Raw genomic sequence first — 21647 nt, forward strand, 5'->3', positions numbered from 1 at the left:
TGCCCCGCCCGTTCCCCCACGGGCAGGGGAGGGAGGGGGCGGGACCGGAAGTGGTTGTGGGTTCCGGTGGGGGCGGGGCCGGTGGCGCCGCCGCGAGGAGGGAGGAGGCGGGAGGCCGGGGCGGTGTGGCTGCGGCGGAGCAGTGGGTGCTTGCCGGGAGGCCGGGGGAACGGCTGCCGCCATGAAGAAACAGTTCAACCGGATGAAGCAGCTGGCCAACCAGACCGTCGGCAGGTGAGCGGCGGGGCCAGGGTCCCGTGGCGGTGGGCGGACCCGCCGGGCCGGGCTGGGGCGCCGGTGGGGCTCGGGCGGCGGCTCCGATTCTCCGTGCGAAGCCAATGGGCAGCGGGCGGAGGCCATCCGTAGTCTGGGGGCGGGGAGGGGACCGGCCATGACCGCGGGGGGGAACCTTCTGTGGGCTCTGGGAGCATCGAGCGGGCAGGCGGTGGAGCAGGGGCTGGCTCCCGGGACCGGGCTGGAGGAGAGGAAGAGCCGCTTCTCTTCGTAGTATTGCTCCAAAAGTATATAAAAATGAGCCGCATGATGAAGATTCCGGTCCTTGGTTCTGGGACCTGGGCGAGTGCCTGCTCCAGGTCGGTCTGCGCTGGCACTGAGGCCTCGCCCGATCTGCTCGGACTTGTCAGCCCCGGGTCTGTGGCGGGGCCCGTGGGGCCACCTGAGCCCCCTCGGGGGTGGCCCTGGCCCCCGCAGCTGTTTGCATCTTTTGCTTCCTGCCGGGGGGTTCGCCACTTTGGTTTCCTTTGTTACTCTGTGAATATTGGGTTATTTGATCTGTTTCTTGCTCTTTTTTCACATTTAAGGAGACTTCAAAGAGTGTGTCCTCTGTCACTTAATTTTAACTAAAATAACAGAAGGCTCGTAGGTATGATTGCCACCAGTTTCCAGATGTCGGAGTCTTGGAAGGCCTTTAGCCTGACTCTGTAGAAAGAAACCTGCACAGAGTCACAGGAGCATTGTCCTGCAGCTCTTCTGTGTGCTAAAAACACAAATGTAACTTCACAGTGGGTCTAGTAGAGTTCTGTATTTCCCTGCTACCTCCCAGCTCCTCTCTATTTTCAGGGAAAACTTGATCTGAAAGGGTGTACTTACACTGGAAATATAAACTTTCATATTATCTGAGTTTATATTTTCATGGTCTCGACTCCAATGACTTATTTGACACAGTGTTTATATTATTTGGGGCCTACATACCTATAGAACAGGTCAAGTGTGTCAGCTAATAATGGCTAAGCAGCAGATTTGTAATAGGGTGTTTGTTCTGCTGTAAAAGAGCATAACTTCCAAACCAATCTTGTGCCCTTTCATTCTCATTTTATGTAAATTAATGGATTTTTTTTTTTTTTTTTACATTGTGAGAGTGTTTATTAGCATCCTCTTTTTGCATGTGTTGGGCCCACAGATCCAAATCTTAAGTGGAATTTCAAGTAATCTGCATCCTACCAAGTAGGATAAACATCTCGGGCTGCTTTCTGTTTCCAAGGGGAAAATCAGAATTAAATCTGGAGAACTGTTTATAGTCATGTTGGGAGGTTCATGATGACCTTTGGCTAAATGCAGCTGAAGCCTAGTGGAAGCTGTAGCTATCTGTTGTTTCACAACGAGGTTCTTGGGGTGTGGTTGTCTGTGTGCATGATCATTGCTCATACTTCGCAGGTAGTCCACTGGTTCCTTGGCAGCCTGGGTCTGGAGCAGCAAAGTTTTTCAGTTTCATTAAAATACAGACAAGTACCTGTAACTGTTTTTCATTAAAAACTATTTAAAATGACACTGACTCGCTTGTTTTTATAGGCTTAATATGAATAGCTAGTTCAAATTAAATTTAGACTGTCTTTCTCTCTTTCCTGTTTTGGTCAATATTAAATACAAGCACATCCTTATTGGTTCTGTCTTCACTTACACGGTGTGTTTTAACAATAAAGTATCTTTGGTTAGTTGTACGGATTCTTTACCCAAGAACATACAAATTTTTATTTAAATAGAGGTGAGAAGACTGAAGAGTGAGTGCAATCATAAAGTTTTGATTGCTGCTTGTTGCCTTTTTCGTGTATAAATTATATCCTCATGTTTGTAAGTGCTTTGAATGAGCCAAATTGACCCTTTAAGGGTTTTGTTGGCATAGTCTTGTTAGCACAAGGTGGTACTTGCTCTTGTTGCTGCCCTTAATATTTGTGGCTTTCCAAGTTGAAGAAAAATGCTTATGTAATCAAAATGATTTGCAGCACTGTAAATCTACATTAATTCTAATGAAACTCAGGAAACTTAGTTTATGGATGCAATTTGGGCATGGGAGGGAAAGAAACAAAACTCGGGAGGTTTGTGTTGGCTTTTGCAGTGTATGATCACCTGTATGTATAGGAGCTGTAACAGTGGAAAATCAGTGAAGATACTCTTACATTGTGCAGTGCATTCTTGTGCACAACTGAGCAGTGCTTTTCCCCAAACCTGTTTTTCTTTAATGTTTTCTTTGCAGTGACTTTTAAGATATCTTGTTGTCTGTAAAGATGTTTAACATTTTTTATTAGATGTTTTCTTAGATACAAACAGCATTTGAAATAGTAACTGTTTTTAAGGGGTGTCAGAGCCCACAGTCTAGTGAAGACTTTGATTTGATAGAGATAATTTCTGGAAATGCTCGTGCATCTGTCCTCCTTCAGCTGAGGAGGTGAGAGGGATGTTTCAGCCCTGCAACACTCATCAGGAAATCAAGCATGATTAGACCAGTCAGTGTACAAAGAAGGAGAAATGGTTCGCTTTCATTTTAATAAAAGTTAACTTGAAAAACATTTTGTTTCAAGAGGTGTATCAAATGTGCTATTAAAGTTAATTGGTGAATATTTAATATTATTAGCGTACTTATATTTCATGTACTAGCCAAGCATTCCAGTAGTCACCAGGGTCTTAATTCATTTCCCAAAGTAAAATCATTTAGTAGTGGCAGATTTGTAATTGGCTTCACTTGCAAATATCAGGGCTGAGGTTTTCAGATTTCAGGCAGTGCTGCATTCTCTGGTTTTGATAAGCACTGTACAACTCTTGGAAGATGTGGGAGATGCGACAGTCATCGTTCAGTAGGATCTTGCAGGCAGTATTAGCAGAGGGAAGTGTTTCTGGCACTGGGTACCAAAACCAGGACTGAACCATTTCAGTTTTGTAATGTTGAAGGAAAAAAGGGACGGGGGGGAAATTGAAACTTGCTTCCCATCTGGTGCTATTGCAGCTTGCTGCTTTCTGAGACGGGTTTACATTGAGTTGGTGTAACTTGTTCCTTAGCTGTTTATGCTTGGACAGAATGAGGAGACAAATCCTATGTCAAAAGGACTTTAATGTTTATGTAAATGTCTTGAAGAGGTGCAGTGTTCAGTCTTTCAAGGCCCCATACGCCACTGGGACATCTAGCAGGTCAAGAAGCCGCCCCTCAAGAGAAGTAGTATTTGGAGGAAGAGTTTGGGCATCTGTGCTGAGGGGTCACATTTCTGCTGTTTCTCCTGGGGTGCTTGGGGATGTTGTAGGGACTGCCTGCTCCCAGCTACCTTTTCTGGCACATTTGCTCTTTGGTATAATCTGCTGCTCCAAAGGGTGACCTTCGACTGGCTGTTGCTTTTCATGGTGGTGTATTCGGAAGGGGTATAGTCTTATGCTTTTCACTCATTCAAAGCTTTTTTCGCTATAGTTGAGGGGTGGGGAGAACAAGCGTGTTGTCGTGAGGTCAGCAACCCTTGGCTGTGCATCAGTGATGTCTTTACCCTGTTTTTTTTCTCTTTATCAGAGAGACATTTATCGTGTTCAGCTTGCTGTAGGTATGAATGGTACTGCCTTTCTTACACCCAGCTTCCCAAGGTTGGCATCCTTGGCCTTGTACCACAAATACATGACTGAGGATCAGAGAAGTAATACCTCAGCATGGAAAAATAAGAAAAGATGGGCAAGAGCTTCATTAAAGCAGAGGAATGGTGTTTATGGGAAGCCTATGAGTCTGCGTGGATAGTATTATATAGATTTATGAAATATATGTAGGAAACTAATTAAAGAGGGGATTAGCTGAGTGGAACAGGATTCCACAATAATTAATAGATGTGTTAAATATTTTGCAGCAATTATCTCATGGATGTCTTTGGATGCCTTAAGACAAGTATTCAATCTGTCACTGAGTATTTTTTTATGTATTTGACAGGTTTGTTTTAAGTGCTGCAGGTGTGCAAGCGTTTCTGCTGAGGGGAGCAACCCAAGCTGGTTAACCTGTAAGGTGAAATATCAATTACTTGTCTAAACCTGGAGGAAAGGGGGAAATGAAACTATGTTTTGCCTTTCATTGAAAACTGACAGTTCAAGCACTGGTCCCTTGAGTTTCGTTGGCTGGTTTCGGGTAGTGTCGGCTGCTTCAGAGACTGTCGCAAGTTTGGGCCAGGCAACTGTGTGACCACCTCTCACGGTGAGGTGGCTTCAGAACTTCCCTGGGGCAGTCTTAGCTAGAGTAACGAACTGTGAATCTCAGTGTGTGTTGATTCTTGTGTCATCATGAAGGATCTTGAACCTAGTCAGAGATAATTAAAGAAGCAGGGCTGGGGCATGAAGGGGAGCAGAGGCATGGCTTACCAGGAAATAATTAGTTCTGCATGAGCTGAATGAATGCAAGAGAATAAACTGGCGTCTTGACCATGACAGATACACAGCTAATCATACAAAACAACTATCTCAAAAATCTAACTTTATTTTGAGCTATGTATCAACTCCAGCCTAAGCAGCTGGAAACAACTTGAAACTTTTCGTTAGGCTTAAAAAAATAAGGGTGGGAAGGTGGTGGAGAAAAAAAGAGTAACCTTCATTCTGAATGTCATGGTTTTCCGGTGGCCTCTGATTCCTTAGAGGCTATATGCTGAGATTGATTTTAATGGATTTGTGTTAATTCTGCTAAGCTTTCATCTGTTTTGAGGACCGAGGCTTGTACGCACTGAGAAAAGTTCCTTGTTTCACACAGAGATTTTGTGTGTGCTTCATCTGGGTACAGTGCCTTGTGAAGTGGAAGTTGCGGAATATGTTTTAGCACATGCTGTCTTACAGATTTGAAGGGGTGAGGTACCACTTCCTGGTGTGTTGTACTTTTCCTTGGGATGCTTTGTAAGCAGGTACTCATGTTAGCAGATCAGCTATGTGTTAGGCTCAGAAGTGAAAAGGGTGTATTATGTATGACATCAACAAAGTAATTCTTCAGATATCTGTGAGTGCTTGTCTTAGAACTTTCATACCCTTTTATAAATTACAAAGGGAGACAGATCTTGATGAGAAGCTCGGGAAGTATTCTACTTTATAGTTGCAATCATCTCTAATGAAAATAAATGTTCAGAGGCATTGTCATTAAAGGCTTTCAAATGATACACTAATAAGCATTTGAACTACATAGCAAAGTAATTTATGTGAGGAATGAGTCCGTAGAGGTGTTTGTATCATGCTATTTGCTTACAGAAAAACAGGTTGGTAATTAATGACACTCGTTAGACTGTCTTACTATTTTACATGAGTTGGGCTTTCCTGCCTCTGGGGACACAACTATTGATGTTGTTCCCATCAATTTCTGTTTTAATCTTTTAGGTGTGATCAACAGAGTACCATACAGATTAAAACTTACTCTATCCAACTGGTCTGGAAAGTTTAGGTCTGGTGAAGTCATCTAAGATCAAGACTGATAAATAGGTGGTGGATATACTTACTGTCTTTACTAGGAGAGATACTCTATCCGCCCTTAGGCTTTAACAGTAATTTAAACCAGGGACATGCAGATCTGACTAATTAGAAATCTGGAAGAGACCACAAACCGCCTTAGAAAGACCTTTTTTTTATGCAAGAAACTAACTTACTATAGCTTCTTTACTAGTCTGCCACTGTTTAAATACAATTTCTTGTGTACAGATAGATTTCTCCAGGCCCTGTACACATGACATTACTGTGACTCAACAGGATTATTAGAACATACCTTTTAATAGCTCATGCCCTGCATAAAATTTACTATGCTAAACTATATTTAGTATTTCTTCAAGCCACTTGGCAACCTGTAAGTTAGAATCGATGTTATTGTAACATAGTCTTTTTAACTTGCTTTAATGTAATATTATTGAATGATTCTGTACAGTAAGAAACTACTTACATTTGATTTGTATAGGGAAAGACCAGCTGGAAAACAACAATTTTTAGTAATACTTCACGGGAAAAGTGGGTGATCCAAGTTACTAATTTTTTTCTTCCCGCTAAAGTGTTATCCGTTGGTTCTAGTCTTTTTTCAGAATTGTTCTGTGAGTTATTGCCTAAGGAAGTTCTTCTGCTTCTTTGGCTTTTGTTGCTAGTACTTTACAAACTAGCTTTTTGAAGCATCCAGGGTGGTAAAACAAGAATGCACTTGCCTCTGTTAAGTCCGTAACACTTCAGACAATATAACATGAACCCTGCAATGCCATTTAATGTCAGAGAAATATTTCTTTAATGTTTTTCTAGTTCTTGTGTAGGAAAAAAAAAATAAAATTGAGTATGACCCCGGTATCTGAAAATGTCAGTCTCACCCAAACATCCTTTTAAAAGAATTTAAATGTGATAAATGTTATTTACTTGGAGTGCATGTTGTCATTGGCAAAGAGATTTGAAAAAGTGGTAAACAACGCTGAAATACATTCATATTTACAGGCAGGGGGAGATCTGCTTTGTACTTGGTCTTTTAGGTTGACATTTTTCTGTGTCGGAGTACTCATGAAAAGAAAAATCTCAGTTCAGTGTTTATAATAGTTAACTTAGACATTTCCTGTTTATCTCCAAATGAAGCTTGAGGTCTCTTTAATTAGAAAATTGACTTAGATCTTTCTGGATGGCAGAGCAATTTGATGATGGGTTTAAAAGAGTCCAAGCAGATGAAATTAGGGAAGATCTGTTTTGCTGAACATGTGCAGACCTTTGGATTTCATGTAACTGTCAAGGACTGATTGAAATAAAATGTGTGTGAATGCTAAAGCACTTGTATACTGACAGCAAAGGGAATGCATTATCTAAACATCTCTGTGTTGGTAGTTTGGCTGTTGAACAGGCAGAGCAAGGAGGCAGTAAGCTTTGTATTGCCTGAAACGCTGGCGCTGGTGTATCCAGCTGCATAAACTGCTCATTACCGCTTAGCCGCTTCTAGGCTACGGTACGGCTGTGCAGAAGTGCAGAACTTTATGAAATGGTGTGTCTGTCCGAGGTGTAAGCAAGCCAAGTATCAGCCGCTACCCCTTTAACACTGCTTCTCAGCCTCAGCAGTGTATCAACAAAGTCTCTTGGTATCTGCATATTTATCTGTTTCCTGCACCCTTTGGGGAAAACTGACACAATGTAATGCCTTGTGCAGCTCAGGAATCTGATTTTTCTAACAGTACAAACTTCCAATTATAGGAAAACATGCAGCTATTATGTTTTCAGTTTGGGGCTGCTTCTTGTGGTAGGACTTGGCACTTGCCAGTGTGTGTGTGACTGCCATTAACGCAGCAACAAATGGAGTAGTTTGTGGATATAAATTGTGTCCAAGATGTAATCTAGATTAAATTTTTTGAGCATGCCTGTTAATCCTGTTGATTAATGTACCCTTCAAAGCACATTGCTAAAGCCGAAGGAAAAATTACCTGAATTTACCTGAGTTGAGGACATTGTAGAGACTTTCTTCAATTGTTCTGTCTTGGTAGACAGCTTGTGAGCTGGTGAGGTCTGTGAGGCTGAACTCAGCCTGCTGCTGCTGGGGAGAAGCTGACTTGTACTGGAACCCCTGGTAAGAGGAGAGGTTTTGTCTGTGAACAGATGGCCAGAAAACAAGGAGTGTGTTTTGGCCTGCTTTTAGGTGTTCCCTCAAAGTTTTGTAAAGGCAGTCAGTTACCAGTATCTCTTAATTCCTCCAGGACCAAGATGACCTCCTATTGCTTTAAAGTCTAGGTTGTTAGGAATCCTTAAGATTAGAAACTGTTTAAGAAATGACGCTGTGTTTTGGAGAAAGTTACTTCTCGGCAGAAATTAGCTGTGTGTAATGCTGTGCTTAGTGCATTGCATATGGTGTTTTCCAGAAAACCACCATATGAAACTTTCTAGATACTTCACGTTGCATTTGGAGTGCTCTTATAAGGGCAGCAACAGGTTTTAAATCAATGAGTAAGTATTTGCTCAGCCCTTTGTTTAAAAAGCCTCATCACTTGTGATTCGGTTCCAGACCACATGAAAACCTAGGAGTGCCTCAGCTGGGCTGCGTCTGCCTTGCCCAGCGTCCAGAAGCTGATGACGTGGGAAGGGTGCAAGGCTCCAGTATCCCGTGGTGTTTCCCACACATGTTCTCACGGCCATCAGCTGTGTCTATCTCAGGAGCTTCCTGAGCCCGAGGTGACTTCGGTGTGGTTGGTGTCTGATAGCACCAGGCTTGTGGTGGTCCACGCACAGATTGCCCATCATTGCTAACATCAAGCTCCACCTTACTGAACAGCTGAAGAATGTGTTAAAGCTGTGGTCTGCTCCCCTGCTTCTCAGAAAGTTCAAATTCTGATAGTTTAAACTACTGATCTTCTTAAGTGGATCTTGTATGAAAGAAACATGTTTTTCCGTGCCTGCAATATGAGAATGAGACCCTTAGTGTGTTGCCTTATTTTTCTGAGCAGTGGGTGCTGCCAAGGCAGATGCAGCTTCAGTTATTTTGCTTCCCCTTAATAGATGCAGAAAATGCTTTTCAAACTTACGTAAAAATCTGTGGTATTTGGTGGTGAAGAATGACTTGGTTTCGTTGTGCTATATTTTGTTGACTTGAAGATACCTTAATAAAATGTTGTGCTTTCCGGGTGAGAACTAGCTACAGCCTGTTGGTTAGAAGAAGAAAGTTATATAATAACTTTGTGGCAGACTTGTGTGTCAAGTGCTGAGTGGGCAGTGTGTGAAATACTTGAGATTTTTTCTGTAGAAAAAAATTAAAAGGATTCCGTACTCAGGGATTTAGGAAATATTAATTGTCCTCTTGTGTGCATGCCCTCATCTCTTTCGGCTCTGTTCATCATGCTGCTGCTTGATGAAATAAATCAGAGGACTGATAAAATAGTCACAATAGACAGACATACAGCATAGGATCTGTTGTAACTGGATCATCTTGGGCTTCCTCTTCTGCTGGGGGGTCAGAACTACACAGCAAGGGTAAAGGGAGCATCTGTCTCAGGAAAGCACAGTCTTATGTTGCCTTAAAATGATTAATAAAATGTCATTTTTCTGTGCAGATTTTTCTCTGGTGGTTTCACAAGGTTTTGAAGGGTCTAGGGCAGCATATAATGGTCAGCTGTGCAACTGCATTCTGGAGGTGGAGTCCAGCTCTTCTGATATTTATTCATATAAACAAAATAATCTTGGTATTACCCTCTTTGTGGGTGAAGTTGTGATTCCTTGATTCTGACTTGATGTGATGGTGTTACTTAGCGCAAATAATTTTAATATAAGGTTATGCTCAGAGTCAAAATCCTAAAATAGTAATGATTTAATCTGCCAAAATAGCTAAAGTGATCTAACAAGCTCTTTCAACCTGATGCTGTAATGTGATACACTTGGAATTTATGAAAGCAAATGTATTTCTTAGATACTTGCCATGGTATTTTTAGGTTATGATAACGGATCTGTGACCAGAACTGCTCTTTAGAGGTCATTGTATTAGCAAATGATGAAATGCCAAATACATATGGTCTTTTTAGGATGTGGTTAAATGAAAAGTGTCTTAGTGTCTTAGAGATGTTTTCTAGTATTATGCACCGCTTCCAGAAAGAGAGGTTTCATGGCTTAAAAGAAGTAGCTCCGTTTTTTTGGTGTTTTAGGAGAACCTCCAACCCAGTGTTAGGTCTTACATAAAGCAGGAATTAGCTGCCCCTGTTTGCCATGGCACAGCTCTGGTCTGAAACCAATGGGAGCTTAATAATGCCAATTAAACTGGGTGAGGTATGGCTGATCTCTGGTAATTCAGAACAGAGTAGCTTCACAGCAGTTGGTGGTGGCATATCAAGTGATTTCTAACAGATCACTGTGCTTGATTACCTCATTTTGTCAGGGCTGTTTGATTGTTATAGGTACCAGTCTTGAAAGGAAGGCTGAATTTGATCCTCGCTGAAACTGTCATGCTCAAAGCAGCACTTGCTGTCTAGACAAGAAAAAAAAAAAAAAAGGGAACTTGTGAGTATCCTTTTTATCTGCAGCATTGCTTTGTTGACTGAATTTGAACATTTTGGTTAAGATTTATTCCTTAGGAACTAAGTAGTCTTAAAAGCTTTGAGTTTGCAATGGCTTTTCCATTGCTGATAAAAGCACGTCAGAATAGTTGTGCATCTTATGCTTGGACAGTCCTGCTGTCTCAACAGGAAACAGCTTTCATAAATACGCGCCAGCTGGGTGAGGTCACAAGTTCTTCTCCTCATGAGGTGGAGCCTTTTTTTTTTACTCAACACAGATTGTTTTCTTGTGAAGTTAATTGCATTGCAAAATGACAGGAACATCCTGGGGACTGCAGCAGAGTGAATCAAAGAACCAGGGGATCTGCAAAACCTGAGTATGCAAAATACCCAAATCACTTTTAGGTGAGAAGGATTAATAATGGAGGTTTTTTCCCATCTGGCTTACAAATTGTCCTGTGCCAGAAATTGCTGGACTGAGGTTTTTGTATAAATATATTCATTGGCGAGATTGCATGTTTCTCAAGATAGCAGTGACACTTCCAGAATGAAAATTAATAAAAGGAAAATTGGTAACTTGTACAGCTGGTGACTGGTAACCTGTACAGAACAGGTAGGTCATTGTTGAGAGCTGTTGATGCTGTCAGAGCATGCCACTTGTCGTGCACTTGTACACACATCCTTGGTGACACAGTTAAGGCTACAAAAAACTACTTTAGCTAGTGACAGGAAAATTAAGTTAAAAGATTGGCCCTTTTTTAGGAGATGAATTGCCTTGCATGCAGATTGGAAAGCTGTGGCTGTGACGTGGCTTTGAGAAGTACAGCAGCGTATTCAAATGCAAACTTCTCTGGCATCTATGAACTAATTATCAAGCAACCTATAGAAGATATTAATCCACCTGATTAAAATGTTCTGTTGAAAACGAAGATAGAAAGCTAGTATTTTCATGCAGAAAAAGAAATGTGTGAACTAAACTGTTGCAGCTTCTATTTCAGTCGAATATTTAACTGGTTTGTTTTGCTGTAAGCCGATTTAATACGGAGATTAAGTGTTCTGATGTTTTTTGTACGAATTGAACAGTAGGATAAAATAATCCTGGTTTTGTAGCAGCAGGTCCAAGTGTGTGTTGGAAATACAGTATAGGTTAATAAACCTTGATTAGACTATTACTCCAAGGCTTGTATTTCCTTCTTGGAAATCTAGTGATAGAGTTAACTTGCAGTTTCATGCTGGGACAGCAAAAAGCATCGTGTGCAACACATAGCAGGGCAGTAATGGCATGATTCTGCATGTTATACACATCAGTCTGGTCTTGTATATGCTGTATCTAAGCAACATAAAAACAGACATCTATATCCAGTGCTGTAAAACCCAGTAATTGGATGAGTCGTCTCAGTTGCAGGCTAATTGTCAAACTCGGCTCAGAAACTCTCTTTCCTGTTGGTGAAACATAATAAAGGGTTCACCATTAATTGTTAATCATGGCTACTGATCAGAAAATCAGTGCAAAGGCTTCACTGTGAAATAGTAGGCATAAAGAGTAATCCCTGTTTTGTCACTACCCTCAGTCAATTTTGTGTAACTTTAAGTCCCTGGATTCCCTTACACTTTTTTTACTGTTGATTCAAAGCTTCCAATTCCTTTTTGCATTCTTACTTTCTATTCCTACTTCATTGTTCTGCCTTTTCTGTGTTTCCTTGTTTTACTTCTTGCGTTGATTCAGTTTAGTTCCTTTTCTAAGGCTTTCTCTTGCCAGTTTTGTGAATTCCCGAACTTAAATAGACCTGTCTGGACAGTATATAAAATTAAGAACAGCTTTACCTTTAGTGAAATGTTCATTCTGGATTGGAATTTTTTGACACTTATGCAAGGTAATGTGTAGCTGAAATGTCCTGCCAAAGTGCAAAAAAGCAAATAAATATGCCAAAAACGCCCAGGATTCTTCTAGCAGTTTGGTGTATTTTGCTCATTCCCGTATTGTGTATTTTTCCTATTCAAACGTACCTGCACTGCAAAAAGTTTGTCTTTGCAAAAGGCACTACTGCCTCTTGGAGTCTTTTCCAGTGATTGGAGAATGCAGGACTTCGGGTAAAAGAAATAATAAAAATTAAAAGTGTCCTGAGTTAGTGGGCGATCCACCTGTTTCGTGGCTAGAATGGAAAGCCATGTCTTGTTGGAAAGTTCAGGATATGTCTGAGGGGGTTTTGGTGGTTTGTTGGTTGAGGTTTTGGGGTTTTTTTCCCCTTCTAAACGTGAAGGAGTTCTCATGTCAGCAGGTGGTTTGGCGAGGGGACTGGTCCTTGTCTAAAACTAAAAGCTGCCAAACCCACGTGTAGGAAATTCATGAGCCATTCTCTTACCCAGAAACATCAGCTGCTGCCTTAACTGTGGTCAGGGTGTACAACTGCATGTTGCTTTGCAGCCGTGCCCTTGCTGCCATGCCCTGACTCCCCACTGCCCTTCCATTTATTCCCACCCTTTCTTTGTGCGTGCATTTTGATCTCCACAGTGAAGTTAATCTGACTGAAAATGGGTTTTCTTCCAGCCAGGTTAGTTGATCAGCCAGGTCAATCCTTTGAGCTACTGAGTAGTGGAGATGCTTGTGCAAGCAGCTGAGGATGGTAGGAGGGAGGACACAACAGCTTTTTTCAGCAGCTCTGCCAGCTGATGTCACCTCCCTGTTCATGAAATGTTGGCCTCAGGGTGCAGTTTAAGCTGATGTTAAGTAGCTGCTGTTGCTAAAAGGGACAGATTTCCCCTCTCCCTGCCCAGCCTGCACTGGTGCCAGCTCCCCTGCCCACGGGCAGGGAGTGTTGCAGCCATGGGGTGGCTTAGGGAGGGGGCCAAGACAACTGGAAACCAGTAGTTTATTGGATGTAGTTCCAGTCTGAGCTGCCTTTGACTGCTGCTGATGCAGGGGAGGGATGTAAGGAGTGGTACCTGAAGTTCAGGGGAGGGAGGATGCTTCAGACAGGACTCTTGAAAGGAGAAAAGTTGTAGGGAATTGTGCAATGGAGGAATCCAGCGTTTGCTCCTTGTCGTGCGTTTGGTTTGGTGGTGGCTCAAGGTGGTGCAAGTTCAAGCTGCTGTGGGGGGCCGAGGTGGGCAGCTCTGGAGGGCCAGCCCGGAGCAGGAGGTGGCTGCAGGCTGGTTCATGGCTGACTTCGGCCAGGTTCGTTTTCAGCGAGACTCGGGGCTCTGCTGCGGCTGAGTTGTGAGTGCCACTGGAGCACAAAGGCAGCAGCGAGAGCTCCCATTTTGGCAGTGGCTACATTTGTGTTGGCATACAGGGAATGTAAAATTGCACCTGAGATTAAGGAATAACAAATTCAATAATGATTTAGGTTGCTTTCTGTGCTGCTGTCTCATATCAAAATTGTACCCAGCTAATTCTAGATGAAGTTATTTCAACAAAAAGATTTTCTTGCTTGGAGGAGGGAAAGCCCTTGTGTGAAAATAAACTTTTTAATGTAAATAAATACCGGGAAGTTAAATACTAAAACCAGTTTTTTTACCAAGACATCATGTAAGGGTGTTTGTATACTGTTTTAAAAATAAATCATATTAATAAACTGACATGTTTGGAAAGTTCAGGTTCTGTAGTACATGTTATGTGGAGCGTACTTAGCATGAGAAATATACATTATAATACTCAACTATTTTTTTATGCCTTGCTTTTTCCTCTTTAGGATAAGCTTAGAAAGTTTCTTATGTAGCTTAGCTTTGCCTCAGATTCCTTGGGGGTTTTTTGCATGCTAATTTGTGACAGCTTGACACAAGAGTGCTTACTTTGGAAAGAAACATATGACCACCGCTAGTTTCGTCGTGACTGGATTTAAGCATTTAGAATTTTAAGCCCCTTCAGCAGCACTTTGCTTTTTCCTTCTGAAGGTATTAGTACTTTCACAAATCAAATGCACTTTTTCAAAACAAGCCACGTGTTTTTATATTGGCCTAACATACAGTGTGAGTGGAGGCTTGAGTTTTTTTGGAAGTTAAAAAGCATACAAGGAGAGCTTTAGCTAAATTTCTGTTTGTGGTATGAAATAGTAGGTTAGCAATAAGTATTTGATTTGCTGGGACAGTAGTCAGCTGGAAGCACTTAAATGTAAATTTTTGTTTGTGTCCAGAAGTTTAAAAGCTATCAGACTCATTCATCAAAGCTCACTTGAAACATCACTTCATCAAAGAAAAGTGCTTTAAATCTGGTTCTGCATTTGAACCACAACTGTATTTTTGCTATATCAAAAGCTCAGGTTGCATTAATCTCCAATTTGCAGTGCATGTAGCTCAAAATTATCTACCTAGCTTTGTTGCATAGACTTAACTGACCATTTGGGTTTTTTCACACTGCACCATATTTGGTTTAATTCTCAATATCTAGTATTAAAAACAAATGTATATTTTGACAAGGAAGGACTGGAGTTCTGAAGGGCAGTGCGGGGCCTCACTGCAGCGACAGTACCTCCGAGGGTGTCCCTAAAATAGGATTTGGCTTGAGCCGTGGTTGTTCTAAATAGCTAAATTTACTGCCTCACTTGGGAGAGGAGCCTTGGATCCATTTCACTTACGAAGGAATTTCAGATCCCCTAATGTGAACAGTCTGTTGTGGGTTTCCCTGCAACTGCAAAGGAACAGTCTGCTTTTTTTCCAAGATGATAATCTCCCTAAAGCCTGGTCTGCCTTTAATTAGAGCAGTCAGGCTCCATCCTTCAGCATCGGATGGCTGAGATTATAGAAGAGATCAAAGTTGCAGCTTTTAGATTGAGCGACCAAGCAATGTTTGGTGGAGGAACTCAGCGGAGAAAATGAAGAAGGAAGACAAAGGAGCAGAAATCTTTATCAATTTAGTGAGGCCTGAATTGTAGTTTTGGCTTTCTAAAGATACAGAACATGATTAATTAAATATTTTGGTTTCTTGGTGGTGATGCACCTTTTTTCCAAGCACTTCTAAAGGATTAGAAGTGCAGAAGCTTCAGTAACTAGATGGCTTAAAACTGGTGACTCAAGTGTCACCAATTTTAGTATGAGAACTGTTTCTGCACTGTAAAGTCCTACTGGACTTTCCATAGGAAGTGAGCTGGAGGGTTATCTTGTCCGAAACAGCAGCCTTTGGTGTGATTTCTGCTACTGCCACTAAAGCATTGGCAGTCACCAGATTTATGATGAAAGTAATACTTGTGCAGAAGTTTCTATTGTTAATTTGGGTGAAAAATGCAGATACTAGGCAAACTCAAAGTAACTGGTGACTGGTGGTGAGTGGTGTTCCCTAAATACTAAGTAATATTGAAAATGGTGACTGTCATCTGACAGTCATTCTGCAGTGATTTTAGAATGTTTAAGAAGAACGCGGGCAATATTGATACTTACCTGGGGTTATGCTAGTTTCTCTGGAAAAAAATCAACCTCATTGATGATCCCAATTTGTCACCTTTCAGTATGAACGCTGGTTTTGTTGTTTGGTTTTTTTTTTAATGGCAGAGAGTCAAAAAGAGATTAATTTGGGGCTTGTGTGACTTAATGAACTTGGTTTCTGTGGTGGGAGGTGTACTTGGCCAAACATTTCTGCTGTGGCTCATCTTCAAAATGCTGTACAGGTGAAACCAAACTCTTACAGTATATCCACAAAGCTGAGTATATGCTGCAGGCTGCCAAAGGAAGCAAAAGAAATTCTTTGTAATAAAGTGGTTTTGAAAAGTGACCTTTAATTTATTATGTTTATGAAGACCACAACTGTAGGATTTTTGCTTTCCGGTTGCGCAGAAAGATCCTTTAGTGTGTTAAAGATCTCAACTGCTGAAAAACATACAGAAATGCAGAATCTGGGAGTGAGAAATAGGTGTATTACAACCTGTATTTTAAATTCTATTTCAGGTAAGGAGTGCTGGTGTGAGCCTGGCTGCCTGGGAGGAGGAAGGGGCCGGGCAAACCTTGTCATGTTTTTCTGAGCTGGAAAACAAGAGGTTCCCTGCATCACCTTGATTTCTTGAAGTCAAAACCAAGTAAAAATTAAGGAAGAATCTGCCCTAGACAATGATTTATCTCACGTTTGGGTACTGACTGCAGCAGTCGCTTTAAGTGCACGGTAATTGATACCAGCAGCTGCTTCTCCTGCGTCCTTGAAAAGGTAGCACCGAGTTTGTCTCTGTTATGTTCAGCTGTTTCATCTCTTGCCCGGATTGAAATTTTCATTTAGTTTTAAAATTATTTTATGTGTTTAATAATTAGGTTCCTTTGATGTGGATTATAAAATGCAGAAAGGTTCACCCAGCTTAAAAGGGAAGCCCGTTCCCAGAAATTTACCACAATGTCAAATGGGGAGAAGCAAGCTGATAGTCCTGAAACACCTTTAAGTTACATTTTCTATGAAGTTTGTCTTAGTGAACGTTAAAAAAGCAAAGCTTTTAGAAGGGAAATTGCAATCTAATTCTGGATTCCTTGTTTTGGAACAGAGCTGCTGATTCTTTCATTTTTCCTGGCAGCAAATCCTGCCTATTGTATGTGCAGAGCGGGCAGGATGTGCTGCCAGCACAGCACCGGCAAAGGTGCTCTGAAGCATTCGCTCACCATCAGAGCTCATTCGGTTATTGGTGGTAACAAACAAATGCTTTAAGGAAAATCAAACAGCAGGGAAGGCTAGCTTTAATTTTGACTCATGTTTCGGGTGGATGTCTCCTTGCTTCTGCTGAAATCTTTCCGGAGTTAGGAACGCGGATTTGTCGTTTCTCCATGAAGCAAACTGCCCACCAGTGGCATCACCTCCTGCCAGCTCCACCTCCCATCTGCCATGCGTGAGTCAAGGTTTCTGTTTCCACTTCGACATTTCAACTGAGTCACTTGTTCTGTTGTGAATGTCCAAGTTTTTATGGCTCTTCATGTCAAGTTTGCTCTTGTTGCATCCTTGTTGGCTGTTCAGGAGTATAAATTTCTACTGGTTTTGTAGCTTTGACCTGCTCTGGAGACCATCCCCTGGGTCGGAACTGATGTGGTCATAGGCAGGACACTGCTGTGAAGCCAGTGAGATCTCAAATACTGGTTAAGGAAGCTTTTTATTTCTTTTTTTTTTTTTAATCTCTTAATAGAGCCATTTCATTTTATGCATGGAAATGAAAATTCTTTCCCCATGGAAGATACACTTTTATCTCAGGAATTCTCATGTGCCATTTCCAGATACACAGAGAAGACTTCTGGCCTGAAAATGTGAAGGAGTTGTAAAATAAAAAGTGAAGGGACCAGTTTTAAGCCTGTGGGGTGAGAGCTGTTCTGCTCACCCTGCTCACAGCTGAGCCAGGCAGCAAGCTTCAGCAGAGCCCTGCACCCTGAGCTATGCTGTGGGCTGGGCTGGGCCTTTCTGGAAAGAAGGAAAGAAATAAAATGAATGATACTATAAAACACTTAGAGAGGAGGCCAATTGGGGGCACATGCAATAAATTTTTAAAGTGTTACAGCAAGCTAAGGTATTGTAATTAACGTGTCTAGAATAAAAAATACAGTCGTTTCACTCTCAGACCTCCTGGATTTTTTGCATGGAGTGAGTGAAGGCAGTTACTTCTGGCCACGCCATCCCCAGATAGAAAGTGACACCAGCGTTTATGTGGCGTGACATATTTCATGTTAAGTGCACTATCTTCTGTCTTAAATAGAAAAGAAAAAGTGTTCAAAGAATCAATTTGGCAACAGAAATTTTGTTGAGAATTACAGTTTCTCAGTGTTATGGTATCAGAAAATGAGAAGTTAGCTCTGCTCAGGTTTTTTGTCTGTCTTGGAGCACCTCCTGAGCTCTGCTTAGAGCTTGACCTGTTCTTTGCTGCCTGTTCCCACCCCGGAGCTGCATCAGCAAGGTTATTTGTCTGAAGGGTGAATTTGGGGAGCTGATTTGGCCGAAAAGGAACTGTTTCGCTCAGCTTATTTTCAGTCAGCTTGGCTGCCTGACCTGGCTTGCACCCCAGCTGAACCAGTTGTTGCATCAGTGCAGGAGAGGGGCAGGGAAGAAATGAAGAGCTGCTTTTGGTTCCCACCGAGGGCAGCCCACGGAGCCCTGTGCAGTGGGCAGGATGTTGTGTGAAAGTACTGTTCTTACGGAATTCAGTGGTTTTATCCACTTTATTCTTTAAGGGGGTGATTATAACTGTAACAAATGATCAATTTTCTTTTCAAAATCAGTCTTTTAAAATGCATTCTGAATTTTAATTGAAGAACTTTGTACCGTTGATTCATGCAAAGGTTCTGGCATTAACAGGTAGCCTGCTTAGTGTTATAGCAGGAAAAACTTCACTTTCAGTTCTCAGAAAGCTTCCTTTCCCGGGGAACCGGCTCTGTTCCTGCTTCCAGTGGACTAGCAGCTGCTTTCTATTCAGGCAGCTGAACACGGCTGCTGCGGTGGGCTGTGATGCCAAGCCCTGTGCACAGAGCCCGGTGTCCCTCAGGATGCTGCTGGTGCCATGCTTTTCCCCCCCTCACGTCACCTCTGTCGCCGGAGGTGTTGGGAGGCTCGGGGCTGGGCACGTTCCTGTTTCCCTGCTGCATGCCTGCAGATCCTGCCATCTGGAAGCAAAGAGATGGCTCCTGCACAAACTACTTGGTCACAAACGGCACTTTTGGGGCCCCCGGCGTGCGGGAGGAGCTCGGAGGGCAGGGCATGCCTTCCCCATTAGTAATGGCTTGGAGGGACCTCATTTTGCAACTGAGCGTTAACTGGACTGTGTCGAGTTTAGCTGCTGGGAACGTAAACAGCCGTAGTTGCTGTAGCCTGGGCTTCATGATCCCAGTTTGGGACAGGCTGTGTTCATGATGTCTCATGGGGGAAGCTGGCAGTGGAGGGTCTCCAAGCTGGAGGACAGCTTCCAACGCTGCTGGCTTGATAAAGCCCTTGGGAACCTTCTCTGCAACTAAATCTTCCAATTCTTAATCAGTTTGTGATTCCAGAAGGATTTCTTCATCGCTTCGTGCTACCAAGTAGATAAGATACAAACAAGACCTAACAAGGACAGGAACTTTTAAGTAGCAGTGAAAAAGAAGTTCTGTTATTTTTTGTAAGTTTGCTAAGTGTCTAATTAGCCAGCAGAAGAAATTAGTGTCCCACAAAGCTGCAGTTAGATTAAAACTTTAAACTAGTAGTACCTGTTATTCAGAGGGAGACAGAGGTACCTTTGATGGTTGGTGGCTTTCTCCCTGCTCCAGAAGGAGGTAGGCTGTGCTGCTATCACAAGCTTGCATTTTCTGTTTCATGGTTGTGGTTGCTGAAAAATGGTAGCATTTAGTGGCTCTTTCTTGGCTTATTAAAGGTGGAATGTGGGCCTGCAGGAAGGGTGAGGTCTTCCCTCTCTGCATTTCCGAACCTGACATCATCATCAGTGGCTTTTCTAAATCAGCACTGGCCTGGTGACGCTGTCCTGCTGCCACTGACAGCTGGGGAAAACATCGCTGGCTTCACAGGAGGAGATCTGGATTTTCAAGCTGTGACTTTAAATCCTTGATAAACCAGTTAGGTGTACAAAGAGTGCTTAAGATAAATATTTGAAAATTGTTTTGCACTTCACGTAATGATATATAATCTGTGGGTAACCATATTTAAAATGGAAACAAACTTCTGCTAACACATTATTACTGAGTCATCTTTGCTTTTCACTCCAACAGATATAATTTCCTAGGAAGAAGGAAGGGAAGGAGAAATTAAACTTTTAATCAGTCTAGAGTTGTATGGAAGCTGTATTCTACTATTTTGGTGGCTTTAAATTAATTTTGTAGCAACAGCCATTCAAAAGCACCCAGTAACTTTATAGTAGTATAATGAAAGGTTCTGTTGAACACAAATACAGGATAATGTTGGAAAGGACGTTGTTTCCTCTAAAGATAATTTCTATAAAAATGCATTTTGTGATTCCCAGAAGCTAAAAGTGAGCTTAAGAAATCTTGTAGTAATTTGATTATTGCTGCATGGGTGGGAAAAATTCTGTGAATTCTCAGTCAGTCACTATTCTGGTGATTATCAGCAGTTCAGTGGTTTTAATGATGTGTACATATCCAGTTAAAAGTACTCTAAACGTTCTTAGTCGTTTTGTATTATGCCACCTGAGGTGGCTGTTTTATTTCCTAAAACTGCCAGTTAGTTTAAAGTTGTGTGTTCTCTTCTGGCATGTCATAGCTTTGCTCCTGTGGTGTCTGTTTCATATCACGTCGGTATGTACGTGTGTCAGCATCCAGGGTGAATGAACTGCTGAAATGCCTTAGTCTAATCTAACTTTCTCTTACACTGAGCCAAATTAGGGACTGTAGAGAGATACAGGGGAGTCAGTTGCGTAATGTAGATGTAGAAGCCAGTTGTGTTTTTTTTCTTAAGCAGATTTCTAGGCAAAAGAAGGAAACTGAGACCTGGATATACATGAAGATGGAGAAGGCAGCTGCTTGCCCATTATTTTTGCCATACCCTTGTTATACATTAATCCCTCTACACCATGTGTGCGGCACTGCTGCTGTCTTGCTGCTTTTCCAAGTTACCCTGGAAAGATTGAGCCCGTAGCAGGCCAGCTGCTGGAGCTCTAGTAAGCTGCCATACTAATCTTTGTTAAGTGCTGATTGCTTTGACTAGAAAATCTTAATATGGTTGAACTGCGAGTAGCAATTCTTAAATATCAAAGTTAAATCGTTTCCAACCGGCCATTTTATTTATAAACGACTACATCTCTTGTTGAAAGAAGTCTTGTGTTTTTGCAGAAGAGCTGTATTGTTTAGCGAGCTTATGGCAGGTAAACACAGTCTGCTCAGCATGCTTCCTCCTCGGGGCTGCACCCCTTCATCTTCACTATGTCGGTCCTAGTGTGCAGTGTGCTGTCAGGATGGGATTTTGCACAACAGGTGTTTGAATTGGTGCCTCTTTATATGCATTGCTTAGGCTGACTCGGTATTTAAGGTGAGCTGTTTGTCAAGATGTGTCTAGGTGAGGCACAAAGCAAAGGCGATGAGTTTGGTAGCATTGTATAGACTCTGTGCCATACAGCCCTTTGTAAAGGTGAGTGAAATTTAACTTTGTGAAAGCTGTTGGTGAAAAGCATCCGCTCACCTGTGGAAAACAGGACTGAGAAGAAAATGGTGTTTGAAACCAAAAGCCATGTTAGCCATGGTAAATACAGCTTCTTCCTCATGAAAGGCGCATACACTATGAAATTTGGGTTTAGAAATAGAAGTGGCTCATCTCTTACGCAGTCAGTCGAAGGACAGAAAACTGCTCAAGAATTTTGTGTTAAACCGTTATCATGCACAGTACTATGCTTCTGTAGAAATATATAGTAGCTCTGTATTCTTCTGCCAAATCAGCTGATGTGTGTAATAATTGCCACTTAAGATTAGAATAAAATTTGTTTAAGAAGGTGCTGTTATAACTGGAGTATTCTTACACTGTAGTTCTTCCATGTAGTTTCTGGTGGGATTTTGCAAGACTAA

General features: G+C 42.0%; 1 protein-coding gene across 6 annotated transcripts in view; it reads left to right on the forward strand.

The window, feature by feature from the left end:
- The first annotated feature begins 74 nt into the window (after nt 1–74).
- The window catches only part of ARHGAP17 (Rho GTPase activating protein 17), a 47874-nt gene continuing 26301 nt past the window's right edge, over nt 75–21647 (forward strand). For 5 of the 6 annotated variants that reach the window (XM_080384770.1, XM_080384771.1, XM_080384768.1 and 2 more), the window contains exon 1: nt 75–234. In XM_080384770.1, the coding sequence (XP_080240896.1) occupies nt 182–234 (53 nt within the window). In that variant the 5' untranslated portion in view covers nt 75–181. Of the gene's footprint in view, nt 235–4192; nt 4265–21647 lie in introns of all 6 variants that reach the window. The other variant, XM_080384772.1, reaches the window with a different exon arrangement.

Source organism: Falco punctatus (genome assembly GCF_963210335.1).
Source record: "Falco punctatus genome assembly, chromosome: 4".
Classification (NCBI taxonomy): domain Eukaryota; kingdom Metazoa; phylum Chordata; class Aves; order Falconiformes; family Falconidae; genus Falco; species Falco punctatus.